The sequence below is a fragment of the Pseudophryne corroboree genome, chromosome 1 (assembly GCF_028390025.1).
Source record: "Pseudophryne corroboree isolate aPseCor3 chromosome 1, aPseCor3.hap2, whole genome shotgun sequence".
Lineage (NCBI taxonomy): Eukaryota > Metazoa > Chordata > Amphibia > Anura > Myobatrachidae > Pseudophryne > Pseudophryne corroboree.
The window spans coordinates 85,806,335-85,822,578 of record NC_086444.1 but is presented as its reverse complement, the minus strand read 5'-3'; the positions used below and the strand labels follow the sequence as shown (position 1 = coordinate 85,822,578).

Sequence of the window (16,244 nt, the reverse complement as noted above, 5' to 3'; positions counted from 1 at the left end):
AAACGCACAACCGCCGCTGAAACGGAAAGCCATCAATTCGCAGCAGCAGGTGTGTAATCAAACACTGTTATATGGTATATTGTTATGCGGTGATTTAAATACTGATTTACAGGCAGAGGCGTTTATATTTATTTTATAATATATGTATTACAGATGACGCTGTAGCAAGACGATATGCTCCTTTGATACCAACAGGCCGTGATACAGTCGCGCAAATACACAGGCCTAGTACAAGCGGGAAAATATCAAAACGCACAACCGCCGCTGAAGCGGAGAACCATCAAATCGTAACGCCGGCAATTGTACATAAGGACGTTGCTAGGTCATCAGTTATGGCGGTGCATAACGGTTGTATCAACCCGAACAAACGAAAGCCTGCTCGACCAAGAACGAATGAGAGAAGTCATAATTCAGCATTTACAGATCTGAAAAGAAAATTGTCCGAAAATGATAAGCCGCAACGGAGAAGGATCGCGTTACAAACTGTATCATGCGTAAGTAATGATGTTGCTGTAACATCAAAACACACAGCGTTTAACACTGCAGACCGGGATGTCGCTGGTAATACAAAGACTGTAAAGGTTAAGAGGGCATCGCGTCTCTCAAGAAGTAATGTTAAGCAATTGTCGCAATCAGCTGTAATCACAATTCCAGATACACAGGTTTGTTCTGAAACAGGAACAAGGCACATAGCAGGCATTGGTTTGTTATCAAATATTGACTCAAGAAGTAATGTTAAGCAATTGTCGCAATCCGATGTCATTACTATTACCGATACACAGGATTGCTCTGAAACAGAAACAAGACACATAGCTGGTAATCCTGTGATATCAGATATTGATGACATAAATGGGCAAGAGCTTATTACAAACTGTGTAGAGTCAACGACACAAGATCCGCAGAATAGTTCTGATGAAGTATTATCAGCCGTTGCAGGAATACCTGGTAATACTACAACGGTTGATTGTGTAACATCAATGCCCAATATTTTTACAACGACAGCCCTGGTACACGCATCGGCTGATGCTTGTGTACCGGCGCGAGGGCTAGCGCCCGACATAGTTGATGAATGTCAAAATTCAGAACAATTAGGCCAAGACGCTGAAATACAATTTTACGCGTTGTTGGGTAAGATACGGGAAGATGTTGAGAACATGGGCGTAAAAGCCGGATATTTGTTAAAACACATTAAAGGTGTGTGCCACGGTAGTAAATGTAAACAAGACATTGTTAAAGAAGTTGTTGAGACGTATATGAATGTCATGTCAAAATACATAGATCGGTCGGTTAAGACAACTGAATTTATTAAAGCCAACATACATCATTTTGCAGAAATAAATGAAACTGAGCCGTGACTAGGCATGCTAGGCAATGGTTTGAAACGTGTTTTAAATTTAAATGCCTGTAAAAAAAAACCACGAATTAAACCTTGTTTAACATACAAGATCTCACAGTTATTCCGACGCGCAAAGGTGAAACAGGCTGTAACAACATTAACCAGATCGAGAAAGCGCAAGCGGCACAGGGAACATGCGGTAGGTGGTCAATTGAGAAAGCGCAAGCGGCACAGGGAACATGTGGTAGGCGGTCAGCACAGTGCGAGGCATGTAGATTTAGATCAATCCCCACCCCATGCATTACCGAATGACGAATCACAGGCTGACAATATTGAGCGCAATGCAAGCCCCATATATGATGATGCAGGCAGTGTTGAGTCACCCGGTAATGACGAAGGTCGGCAACATGTATACTTAGAAGCAATTAACAGCTATGAACGACAACGACCGAATTTCAGAGCCGTTGAGTACCACAATCACTATCGGTTTGTTAATTTGGACAGGGTTACATCATTTGTAGAGGGGGTGCGAGCCATTCATACTGCGATACAGTCCATGCTCGATGGCGTCCTCGCAGGTGCGGATCCTGCCGACCGTGTTCAGCTTAGATTGGAGGGTGGTGGGTTACACAATGCCATATATTCGCATCGTAAGCCGCAAGAAACATTAGACGCTGCCAGTTTTTTGAATCAGATTACAAACACGCTTCAAAGTAACGCTGAATTCTTATTATCCACAGGCTTAAGATTTGTGATCAGTATTTTTAGGAACAGGGCAGGGTCTGGCTTGACTGGGAGGAGTTTACAACGCCTGCCCCAAAGTTTAATAATAAATAAGAGAAAGAGATACCTCTATGACTACAGAAGCATAGGTAATAACCTGTGTTTGGCCGCTAGCGTCTGTAAACTTCTGGATAAAGGTAACAATGCCGATGACCATGTAATACAGGAGAGAGCGATCCAACTACATAAAGCTTTGAATCTTCCGCTTGATAAAGCGGTCAGCTTTAGCGCTGTTGCAATTTTTGAAAATTATTTAAACGCTTCTATCAATATCCTCTATTATAATCAAGGGGATTGGAAATATTACTGTACGGACAAACGTTACAAAGACACACTGTTTGTGTTATATCACGATTGTCACTTTTATGGGATACTCGATATCAAAGCGTTTCTTGGAGCCCGATATTATTGCGTCCGTTGTCATAGCGCTTACCATCATAGAAATAATCACGATTGTCTTTTCTTTTGTAAGGCTTGTCACAGGCCGGCTTGTATTGACGACGGTGTGACGGCGTTAAGGTGTTCGGTGTGTAGGGTATTTTGTCGATCAAACGAGTGTTTAGAGCAACACAAAGCTTTAGCTCTTGATCACAAAATATCCTGTCTTGAACATGTATATTGTGACAAGTGTTGTCTCTACAGGCGAACAGATCATAACTGCCGAGGCCTAAAGTGTCCCATTTGTAAGGTATTCGTTGATGGGTTTTCGAACCACTTGTGCTATATACAAACCATCAAGTCGGAAGAGCCCACAAAGAAATACATCTTTTATGATTTTGAGTGTATGCAGGAGACGGGTGTGCACATACCAAACTACTGTTACGCTTTAACATTAACGGGGGAGAAAGACTGGGAGTTTAAGGGTGTTGCGTGTATCGAAGACTTTGTAAAGACGTTCATGAAACCAAAATTTGCGCATTACACATTCATAGCCCATAATGCGGGTCGCTATGATGCGTATTTTGTGCTGCGCCAGCTGAATAAGGAGAAATTAAAGATGGAATTATTATCTAGAGGCGGCAACATAATGTGCATCACGGTAAAAGATTTGAAGATAAGATTTATCGACTCTTTAAATTTTTTACCCATGCGGCTTAGCAAGTTACCAAAGGCGATGGGATTTGACGGTACCAAAGGTTATTTCCCACATTTTTTTAACACAGCTGATAACCAAAATTACATAGGAGCTATGCCGTCAATAGAGTATTTTGGTCCACAATACATGATGCCTGATGAATTATCTGAGTTTACAGCTTGGTATAAACAGTGTGTACACAAACCGTTTAACTTTCAAAAAGAGCTCGTACGATATTGTAAAGACGATGTGAAAATATTACAAAAAGCTTGTGATGCTTTCAGATCTGCTGTTATAGCCATGACAGAACAGGAGTTTCTAATAACAAAGAAAAAAAAAAAGGTTGTGGTTAAACGTCACATCGAGGCTTTTCAATTAGTTACGTTGGCGAGCGTATGCATGGCCATGTACCGGTGTAAATTTTTACAGGAAAAGACACTGGCGCTTGTACCGGGTGATAACTATCACAAGACGCAGAAGCGTTACTCAACGCCCGCCATACAGTGGTTAATGTACATAGAACACAAAGAAGGGGTGAGTATAAGACACGCTTTACAAGGGGGTGAGAAGAAAGTTGGTAAATACAGCCTGGATGGTTATGCCGTGATTAACGGAACACCCACTGCATTTGAATTCCAAGGTTGTTTTTATCACGGCTGTGGTGCTTGTTACAACGCCGATGATAAAAACAAACTGACTAAAACGACCTACGGTCAATTACACCACAAGACGCAGGTAAAGTTGCACTACCTTAAACGTTGTGGATTTCAGATACGTGAAATCTGGGGTTGTGAATGGAAGTCTATGCTAGATTCTGATGCGGATCTACAGGCTTTTCTGAAGGGTAAAGAATTACCCGAACCCTTGGAGCCACGTGATGCTCTTTATGGCGGGCGCACAAACGCCATAAAGCTGTATCACAAAACAGGCTGTGATGAAAAAATACACTATTTTGATTTCACCAGCCTCTATCCGTATGTTAATAAAACCAAAACGTATCCTATACAGCACCCACGCATTATTTATAAGGACTTTGGTGATGTCACAAAGTATTTCGGTTTTGCCAGGGTTAAAGTTTACCCACCTCGTGGCCTATTCTTTCCGGTTCTGCCGGTTAAAATGGGCGGCAAGTTAATGTTTCCATTATGTCGCACATGCGCTGAGTCTGGACAGACTGAGCCGTGCGTTCATGATTCAGAAAAACGTGCGCTCATCGGTACATGGTGTACCGTGGAACTAAACTTGGCTGTAGAAATGGGGTACAAGGTATGTAAAATCTATGAGGTGTGGCATTTTGATGAGAGATCTGACAAATTGTTTTCAGGCTACATTAAAACGCACCTCAGGGATAAACAAGTGGCCTCTGGTTATCCCGAATGGTGTACAGACGCCGAGAAACGCCAAGAGTATATAGACGCCTATCAAAAAAATGAAGGCGTGTCTTTACGACCCGAACACATAGAAATCAACCCCGCTAAAAGACAAATTTCAAAATTGTTTTTAAATTCCTTATGGGGTAAATTTGGTCAACGTAGCAACATGCCCAATACGTGTCTAGTGACCGACCCCGACAAACTTTTTGAATACGCGTTCTTACCGTACTATGACGTGTCCGCTTTGGATTTTATTGACGATGATACAGTTATGGTAAATTGGAAGTATGCCAAAGATCATTACACCAGGGGTGCAATTTCAAATGTAACTATAGCCATCTTTACAACGGCTTATGCACGTGTTGAACTGTACAAACTACTGTATAGATTACAAGATAGATGTCTTTATCACGACACCGATTCTGTAATTTTTGTCAGTAGACCCGGTGACTGGAGCCCGCCATTGGGTGATTATTTAGGTGAGTTGACCAGCGAAATTGTAACGCGATCCTTCTCCGTTGCGGCTTATCATTTTCGGAATATGACAATTTTCTTTTCAGATCTGTAAATGCTGAATTATGACTTCTCTCATTCGTTCTTGGTCGAGCAGGCTTTCGTTTGTTCGGGTTGATACAACCGTTATGCACCGCCATAACTGATGACCTAGCAACGTCCTTATGTACAATTGCCGGCGTTACGAATTGATGGTTCTCCGCTTCAGCGGCGGTTGTGCGTTTTGATATTTTCCCGCTTGTACTAGGCCTGTGTATTTGCGCGACTGTATCACGGCCTGTTGGTATCAAAGGAGCATATCGTCTTGCTACAGCGTCATCTGTAATACATATATTATAAAATAAATATAAACGCCTCTGCCTGTAAATCAGTATTTAAATCACCGCATAACAATATACCATATAACAGTGTTTGATTACACACCTGCTGCTGCGAATTGATGGCTTTCCGTTTCAGCGGCGGTTGTGCGTTTTGATATTTTCCCGCTTGTACTAAGCCTGTGTATTTGCGCGACTGTATCACTGACTGTTGGTATCGTAGGATCATATCGCCTTGCTACAGCGTCATCTGTAATACATATATTATAAAATAAATATAAACACCGCTCCCTATAAATCAGCATTTAAAACACAGCATAACAATATGCCATATAACAGTGTTTGATTACACACCTGCTGCTGCGAATTGATGGCTCTCCGTTTCAGCTGCGGTTGTGCGTTTTGATATTTTCCCGCTTGTACTAAGCCTGTGTATTTGTGCGACTGTATCACGGGCTGTTGGTATCGTAGGATCATATCGCCTTGCTACAGCGTCATCTGTAATACATATATTATAAAATAAATATAAACGACGCTGCCTGTAAATCAGCATTTAAATCACCGCATAACAATATACCATATAACAGTGCTTGATTACACACCTGCTTTATATTCGAATGTTTTAGCCCGACCCCCTGTCGCGTGTGGGAAAAACGGTTGCTCATCAACAACATTGCTGTTCTGTATAGAGGCGTTGTGACAATAATCAGGTTTGTTCAATATATCCCGTAGAATACCGTCAGCCGTCGCATCATCCATTTTTGTGGCATCTTTAGCCGGTGAAAAAATGAAAAAATAAATATTACATACGGTATAAAATTAGAATAACATGAAAAAGCGATTCATTATTGAGAATATAAAGTGTGTACAGTTGACAATAAATCAGCACAACTGTACAAGGTTTATTTTTAATTCTTTAGCCGTGGAAAAATAAATAAATAAATAAAAAACAAATAAATAAAAAATAAATAAAGATATCATGTTACTCACAGTCTGGCGCCAATTCCAAAATATTAGTAAAATCGGGTATAATGCTGAAATCTAAACCAAATGGGCTATCTTCAACCGAATCGAAATTCTCTGTATTTGTGATTACTGTCAAATCGGGGGAAATAAAAATGAGAAAATAATAATTATTTAATAATTACTATTTAATAATTACTTATCAATGTATCCAGACTGTTGTACGTTCATACTATTTAAACTTTTAAAAATGAACAAATTGTAGACCTTGACTATAATTTCATACTATTTAAACTTGAAATATAAATAAAAACGTGTCAATGTCATTTATAGACATAGCTTACCATGAGACGTTTGATAACTTGGCAAAGCATCATCATCATCATCATCAGAAGAAGATCTGGTTCTAACCATGAAAGCGTCTTTGCTGTTGATGTTCTGCATTGTCTGTCTCTGAACCAATAATGAAAATGAGAGACGATTAATATCTATCAAACGAATTAGATGAAATACTGTGTCGGCGCATTCCCAAAATGAACCACTAGATGTCGCTATTACCACATATTTAAATAACCTTCAGACAGTCACATTAATTAAAAACCAAAAGAAAACCCTGGTGCTCGTATGATCAACTACCCTGCACGTTTTATCATACACAAAATTAATTAATTTAATCAATACTAAGCGGATCCCAATGGTGCTTCCTAACATTTTATACAACTTGTTTGCACTTTAATCACATTAATTCATAGCTATATGTTCTATGTGTTACAATGCATCGCTAAACAGCAACATCAATGTGGGTATACCCCCACAAAAAGAAGGAGTAAAAACGTAGCATTACACATATGAGTTCATACTGCGCTTTGCAACTGTCCAATAGGTTTGAAATATTAACATATTATGCATGTATGCCTAAAAACAAAGGATGCAATGGCAGTGCAGAATCGTGTAACAGTGTGTATATCGCGGCATAGAGACCACATATTTAAACAGCCTTCAGAGCCATATTTGTAAAATAAAATTAAAAAAAAAAAAAATGCAATATGTATAAATATTATAATAATAATAATAATAATAATAATAATAATAATAATTATGATAATAATATTAATAATAATAAAAAAGAATATCATATTTACCATTATGACTTCAAGTGTGTATAGCGGTACAGCTTCAGTTGAAATTTCTTCTCAGTGCACTTCAGTGATGTGTCCTGTTCTTATAGTCATGGCTGTGAGCCAAATGGCCCCCACCACTCTGTGCTATGCCGTCCCACATTTCCAATCTGCTGGGGCGGGACTTTTAAACATATAAACTCTAGTCTATAATTTAGTAATTGTGATAATTCTTTTCAGTTACAATAAAGATATAATCTTTTAGCTGGTTCTTAAATGTCATACACAGCGCATCAAACGCATACCAAATACATTTATATTATATATACAGAAGAAAAAGAAAAAAAAAAATTCCTGAGTGGTCTAAACTACTTGTATAGATTGAACGGAAGTCCTTCCAAATGGGTATATCTTATACTGTAGAATATGAGGTTCATAAAAAGCTCATAAAATTATTTAATAATAAAATTAATTCATAAAAAGCATTATACAGAAGTTCTTATGAACTAATGTACATGAATACAAAATTATTTTATGATTCCATAAATATACACTGGCTTACTGATTTGTAGCTAAAATTACTTTCAGGCTGTGTGTACATGTAACATAAATGAATTGTGTGAATGTAGACACAATTTGTTTAATGCACAAAGTTATAAAAAATATTGTCTAAAATTACTTTCAGGTTGTGTGTATAAGGCGCACATGCAATATAAATGCATTCTGTGCTTAGATTTAGGACCCCATCACCATGATATCTCATTATGGTATGTAATTAATCCAAAAGATGGAAAAATCCGATTTGAGTCAACACATAACCCTGTAGGTGGTGCTAATGTTCCTCTACAGAGATAACAATCGAAAATGGTCATGGTCAAATTGTACATCGTACTTCTGAGAGCTTCTGTGACATTTTAAAATGACCTGTGATGAACCCGAGCGTCTAAGAAATGGACATGGTCAAATTGCACATCGTACTTCTGAGAGCTTCTGTGACATTTTAAAATGACCTTTTAAATTAGTGCCATGTGTGATGATCCCGTGTGTCTAAGAAATGGACATGGTCAAATTGTACATCGTACTTCTGAGGGCTTCTGTGACATTTAAAATGACCTGTCATCATGCTTTTTAAATCTGTACCACGTGTACCAAGCTTGATGTTTAAACTGCTGGAATGTGTGATGTTTGAATGTGTACAGCCTAATCAAAATAGTGAAATAAGACTGCCTGTAACTACCTGGTTTTAACACTGTGTAATATGCATCTTTCATCCGCCTGATTTGACGCGCTGCGTTGCGTGACATTCTGCGACTGGTGTTGCGTGACACTCTGTGACTGGTGTTACGCAACAATTTTTAATACGGTTTAATATCGAACACTATAAATTTATATAAAATTTAATATTAAGCGATATAAAACACTATCATTTAATATTAAAAGGGGGTGGAGCCTAGGAGAAAGGGGGTGTGGTACCTGTCAAGTTTGACAGAAAGGTTGTCTTTATCTACTGGCATAATGTGAATTTCTGCTCATACCGTGTGGCGTAATGTGAATTTTGGATCATACCGTGTGACGTAATGTGAATTTCGGCTCATACCGTGTGAAGTAATGTGAATTACGGCTCATACCGTGTGGCGTAATGTGAATTTTGGCTCATACCGTGTGGCATAATGTGAATTTTGGCTCATACCGTGTGGCGTAATGTGAATTTCGGCTCATACCATGTGGCGTAATGTGAATTTTGGCTCATACCGTGTGGCATAATGTGAATTTCTGCTCATACCGTGTGGCGTAATGTGAATTTTGGCTCACACTGTGTGGTGTAATGTGAATTTCGGCTCATACAGTGTGATGTAATGTGAATTTTGGCTCATACTGTGTGGCGTAATGTCAATTTTGGCTCCTACCGTGTGGCATAATGTGAACAAGGGGCACTACTGTCAGTAGCTGGTGAGCATGGGGACATGTGTGACAAATGCTGGTGTCCTGCAGAGGAAGAGTCTGATGGTATAGGAAGAGGCAAATGTGGCTCTGATAGCGCATGTGTAACTTTTAATCTTTACTTGTGTTATAATAAAACTCAAATGTTTGGCTCCCTAAATATCCTGTAGTTTTCAGAGTGGCCAGCTCAAAATCAGGGTGTAGGTGCTGGGGGTGCAAGGGGTGGGGTGTGTGTGGGAGGGGGGGGAATGCATATGCACTTAGACCCACCACTCTCTAATTCCACCACTGGGTCAGGGATAGGTTCTGGAAGTGTAAGCAGCAATAGGGTGCAGCAGCAGCTAGAACTCAGGGTTATCCATAGCAGACAGTCAGTACTGGCCGGTGGTTGCACCATTATGTTTCATTGTATTTCTCTGGGGTGTGTTATATCTACTTTATTACTGGGAACTAGGGAGAAATTAGATTAAGCCATGTGATTTTACTGAGAGAATGTAAAATAGTGATAGACACGCCCCTGGGTGGTGCTAGGTACACCCTTCCTGCGGTGCACCCCCTAATATATTTAGCTGCGCACGCCTATGGCTGGGAGTGCATTGTGCAGCGGAGGTCGGTGCTCTCCTCCTCCTTTCAGTCAGCAGCGTCAATGCCTGCTGTAGTCTCCCGCCGTAGGCGCTACACACAGGCTGATGGGGTTTGTACTTGAGAAGCTAGTGCCTCCCCAGCCATTGAACTCACCGCACATCACTGTCACCAATAAGCATATCTGTGTCCATAGTGTGCTCTGCTGTGTAGAGAATCATTAAAAGCGAGGCCCTCTTAGGCTGGGCAGCTCATCGTTTAATATCAGATGCAGACTAAATACAAAATGTTTGCCATAAGCCTACTCAATGGGGCTAATTCAGATCTCATCGCTGCTGTGCGTTTTCGTACAGCAGGCGATCAGGCCTGAACTGCGCATGCGCAGGCACCTCAGTGCGCCGGCGCATGCCAGAGATGCGATCAGATGACAGGCAGAGGCGTTTGCTGGGCGGGTCGGCGGCGGTGGGCCGCCGTTTTGGGGGCGTGAGTCGGGCAACGCAGTCATGCCTGGACCATGTGGGTGGCGGGCCGCGGTGGCCGTGTGATGTCACACGCAGCCGCTGTGACCCGGAGAGCGAAGGGTAGCTCCATGCCAGTGCGCAGGAGCTGCGCTCGTAGGTAGCTACTCTTCAGGTACAAAAGCATCGCCGCCGTGGGATCCTTTTGTACCTGTGCGGTGGGGGGAGGGCCAGACATGCGGGGTGGACTAGCCCTGTGTTGGGTGTCCCCCCCGCATGTCAGGGTGGCTTATCGTAGCCGTACAGCTACGATCAGGTCTGAATTAGCCCTAATAAGCGTACTTATAGCCATGAAGTGTATGTATTTATTATATACTGTACGTCATCTGTACATCCTGCTGTGCAATAAAAGTCAATGCGAGTACCTGTGCCTGGCTAGAAATAGAAGTACAACTGATGTCATAATCCCCCCCATACAGATGTAAATAGAAAACCAAACATCAATCTGCATATGTACTACTCACTTTCTGAATACTTCCAGTGAAAGGTCTCAGGACTCCGGAGTTTTTCTTGACAGTGTCATAATCAGGAACACCACCAATGTAAATGGCTGGATTACACTTTATCTGAGTGAATCCTCCCTGCAATATGAAGACAGGTTTGTTATTAATGGCCCAGCATTTCCATGTATAAATGGGAAACGTGCGTGTACAGGGATCAAGGGGGTCTTTCCGAGTTGATCGCTCGCTAGCTACTTTTAGCAGCCGTGCAAACGCACAGTCGCCGCCCACGGGGGAGTGTATTTTCGCTTTGCAAGTGTGCGAACGCCTGCGGGACGAAAACGTTTTTTACAGTCTCTGAGTAGCTCTGGACCTACTCAGCCTTTGCAATCACTTCAGTCTTTTTGGTCCCGGAATTGACGTCAGACACCCGCCCTGCAAACGCCTGGACACGCCTGCGTTTTTCCAAACACTCCCTGAAAACGGTCCATTGACACCGATAAACGCCCTCTTCCTGTCGATCACCTTACGATCGGCTGTGCGAATGGATTCTTTGTTAAATCCATCCCCAGCAACGATCCGCTTTGTACCCGTACGACGCGCGTGCGCATTGCGGTGCATACGCATGCACAGTAGTAACCTGTTTGCGGCGCTGTGAAAAACTGCAGCGAGCAATTAACTCGGAATAACCCCCATGTTAGTGATGGATAAACACAAAAGTCCGGAATGTGCCCGAAATGCTGGAAATGAAGATGGCAGCCTATGGAGTAGTTTTTAGAAGGATAACAAAAAGTATGTGGTATAAAATGTCTGCATTCTGAATGTCGACACCAGAATGCTGACATACTGTAGTCTGAATATCAACAATCAGAATGTCGACATCGAAGTTATGTTGAGATGTCTACCCCTACTCTCCCCATTCCCATGTGAGGATTCTCAGGTTCTGTTCTTGTCCACCTTCTTTTCTCCATGAACTGTTTTTCCCTTGGGGATCTCTGTATCTCCTGTATGAGGAACAGATGGCATTGTCATATGCCTGTCGTGTATTAAACACCAAGAATGAGTATGTCCTCGCTGGCTTAGCAGGGGTTAATGTTAGCCAATCAGTGGTTAGTAGGCGTGCTTGTCGGCGTAGTTAGGTAGGTTTTCCAGAAGTTTCTGTGATAGGGAGGTCTTTCGGTTAGGACATTAGGGAGCTTTTGTTGTTGGCTTTATTGCGGGAAAGAACCTTAGCAGATGCTGTCCCGCTGGTAGAGCTTGAGGTGTGCTCCTTACCAATACACAGGTTATGCGGATTCTGGGGTAGCAGCACCACCGGTCCTGGTGGGCCTTCTTGTGTCATTGGGAGGGGAGTTTGGATACCCTACGCAAATGTGTATAGTATATGATGGGCTGGCAGATGGTCCCCCATCTAAGCCTTATTATGTAGTGAGTACTGCTGTGTAGGGCCCTTCTTTCTGTCTTCGACACCATAATCCCCCTCCTCTCATCCTAATAAATCTGGCCCTTCTACGTGGCAATAAGTCTTCATGTCTTTATTCATATTTATTCACATTGTATAGTTTGGGTTTATCATTGTCACATGAGAAGAGGCATTGACATACATCAGGCGATAGTTTAACCAAATTTCATATTACAGGTTGAGTATCCCTTATCCAAAATGCTTGGGACCGGAGGTATTTTGGATATCGGATTTTTCCGTATTTTGGAATAATTGCCTATCATAATGAGATATCATGGTGATGGGACCTAAATCTAAGCACAGAATGCATTTATGTTACATATACACCTAATACACACAGCCTGAAGGTCATTTTAGCCAATATTTTTTATAACTTTGTGCATTAAACAAAGTGTGTCTACATTCACACAATTCATTTATGTTTCATATACACCTTATACACACAGCCTGAAGGTCTTATAATACAATATTTTTAATAACTTTGTGTATTAAAGTTTGTGTACATTGAGTCATCAGAAAACAAAGGTTTCACTATCTCTCTATCACTCAAAAAATTCTGTATTTCAGAATATTTGGATATGAGATACTCAACCTGTATTTGATTGTGTACTCTGAGATGGGCATTACTGGGGTATAAGAGGTAACTGCTGCCTTATGCTGATGAGCTGCCTTACTCTAATGCCCTACGTAACAGTATTATTAGGAGTAATTCAATAAGCTGCAAGCTCTGTAGTGTGAACTCCCGCATTACATTACCGCACAGGTCGTGTGATATTTTCATGAAGTGCGCTCCTGATTCCTTCCAATTGGAAAAAGCATTACACCCATGTTGTGTGTAAACTCTGCAGTGTGTAACCCCCACAACAATGGCAGATAAGATATGAGATGGGGTGTGTTAAAGTGTCTCTATAGTGATTTTTAAGTGTATATATACACAAGTTTATAAAAAGTTGGAAAAAACACTTGCAACTCCCATCTGTAAGTTCAAAAACCCCTTTCCCATCAATACAACACCCAATATACATGTTCCTCATCATTACACCACAACATACCTTACATGTCCAACATCATTTACACCTCATAATACACGTCCCACATCATTTACACCTCACCATATGTGTCCCACATCATTTAAACCTCACCATGCCTGTCCCACATCATGTACACCTCACCATACACATCCCACATCATTTACACCTCATCGTACACATCCTTCATCTTCTACAGCTCATCATACACGTCACACATCATTTACACCTCACCATATGTGTCCCACATCATTTAAACCTCACCATGCCTGTCCCACATCATGTACACCTCACCTTACACATCCCACATCATTTACACCTCATCGTACACATCCTTCATCTTCTACACCTCATCATACACGTCACACATCATTTACACCTCACCATATGTGTCCCACATCATTTAAACCTCACCATGCCTGTCCCACATCATGTACACCTCACCTTACACATCCCACATCATTTACACCTCATCGTACACATCCTTCATCTTCTACACCTCATCATTCATGTCACACATCATTTACACCTCACCATATGTGTCCCACATCATTTAAACCTCACCATGCCTGTCCCACATCATGTACACCTCACCTTACACATCCCACATCATTTACACCTCATCATACACATCCTTCATCCTTTACACCTCATCATACACGTCACACATCATCTACACCTCATCATACACGTCCCACATCATTTACATAGTTACACAGTAACACAATTGGTGAGGTTTAAAAAAGACCGGTAGTCCATCGAGTTCAACCTGAAGTACATTATATTCCCTATTCTATTCTGGTTAAGGGCAATATCATAGTAACATAGTTGTTGAGGTTGAATATCCTCGGATATTTTTTTCTGCTAGAAATTTATCTAACCCATTTTTAAACGCATTGACTGAGTCCGTCATTACAACCTTCATTGGCGGTGGATTCCATAGCTGTATTGCCCTTACAGTGAAGAATCCCTTCCTGCACGGAGTACGAAATTTCCTCTCCTCAAGCCTTAGCGGGTGTCCGCGCATTTTGTGTAGAGGTCTCTTAATAAACAAATCACCTAATAGCTCCACATATTGCCCCTTTATACATTTGGAAATATTAATCATATCTCCTCTAAGTCGTCTCATTTCTAGTGTAAACATACAGTATCTAACCTAGAAATTCTCTCCTCAAAGTCCAGTGTATCCATCCCCTTAATTAATTTGGTAGCTTGCCTCTGAATCTTTTCAAGTTCTAACATGTGTCTTTTATAGTGTGGTGCCCAGAACTGTACACAATACTCAAGATGCGGCCGTACCAATGATTTGTACAGTAGCAGGATTACACTCTCATCCCTTGTCTCAATTCCCCTTTAAATGCATTCTAACACCTTATTTGCCTTTGTTGCTGCACTGTGACATTGTGTACTGCTGCTAAATCTACTATCAATGAACACCCCCAAATCCTTTTCTAATACAGTTTCCCCTATATTTTCCCCATTTAATTGGTAATTTGCATGTTTATTCTTAATCCCAAAGTGCATAACTTTACATTTTTCCACATTAAACCTCATACCCCAGTTCGTTGCCCAAACTTACCCTGGTCAAGATTGTCACTTACTTTCTTATAGAAGCTAATCAAAGTAGTTTGACACAACCTATTTCTCACAAAACCATGCTGGTTCTTATTATAGCATGGGAATTCTTCAAGTATTCCTGTATGCTATCCCTTAGTATACTTTCCAAAAGTTTCCCCACTATTGATGTCAGACAAACCGGTCTATAGTTACCAGGATGGAGTTTAATGCACATTTTAAATATTGGGACTACCTCTGCTATACACCATTCCTTTGGTACCATGCCTGATGTAAGTGAATCCGTGAAAATCAGATACAGTGGCCTAGCTATTTCAGCGTTTAGCTCCATCAGAACCCTTGGATGAAGTCCACCTGGACCAGGAGATTTATTAGTCTTAATTTTTTTTAATCGCTCATGGACAGTGGACACTTCCTCAGACAGATACTAAGAAACTGGCCTTTAACATTACTATTATTAATGTTACTTGCTAATCAAACCATCTGGTCCTCTCTAGTAAACACTGATGAAAAAAATGTGTTTAATAATTCACCTTTTCTTTGTCATCACTTATCAGGAATCCCAGTTTGCTTTTTAATGGTCCTATATTCTCTTTTTTAGCCTCTAACCATTTATGTACTTAAAGATTTTTTTAGGGTTAGTTTTGCTCTCCTTAGCGATTTGTTTTTCGTTTTCTATTTTAGCTGCTCTGATTTCCTTTTTGCATTTTTTGTTACATTCCTTGTAGTACTGGAATGACTCCGTCTTCCCATCTGATTTGAAAGCTTTGAATGCTCGCTTTTTTTTATCAATTTCTTCCTTTACCTTTTTGTTCAGCCACATTGGTTTAAATGTAATACTCTTATTTTTACTGCCCATGGGGATGCAATTATGGGTATATTTGTCTAGCATCGATTTAAAAACATCCCACATTTCAGCAGTGTTCTTTCCCTGAAACAAAGTTTCCCAATCTATGTCCTTTAGTGCATGTTTCAGCTTGTTAAAATTAGCTTTTTTTAAAGTTGAGTCTCAGTTGAACCGTTAGGATTCTGCTTTTGAAAACTAATGTTGAATGTGAACATATTATGATCACTGTTACCCAAGGTCTCACCTACTGTGGTATTTGCTGTTATCTCCACATTGTTAGTTAGTACTAGGTCCAGTATAGTCCTTACTCTCGTTGGTTCCTCAACTATTTGCGACAAGTAGTTATCTTTAAGCATATTTAATAACCTTTTAC

At 40.7% G+C, this 16,244-nt stretch overlaps 1 protein-coding gene across 1 annotated transcript in view; it reads right to left on the bottom strand.

Moving 5' to 3' along the window:
* Positions 1-16,244, bottom strand: part of EGFLAM (EGF like, fibronectin type III and laminin G domains) — a 354,680-nt gene that overhangs the window by 31,866 nt on the left and 306,570 nt on the right. The window contains exon 17 of the mRNA XM_063961208.1: positions 10,984-11,100. Within this exon, the coding sequence (XP_063817278.1) occupies positions 10,984-11,100 (117 nt within the window). The remainder of the gene's footprint in view (positions 1-10,983; positions 11,101-16,244) is intronic.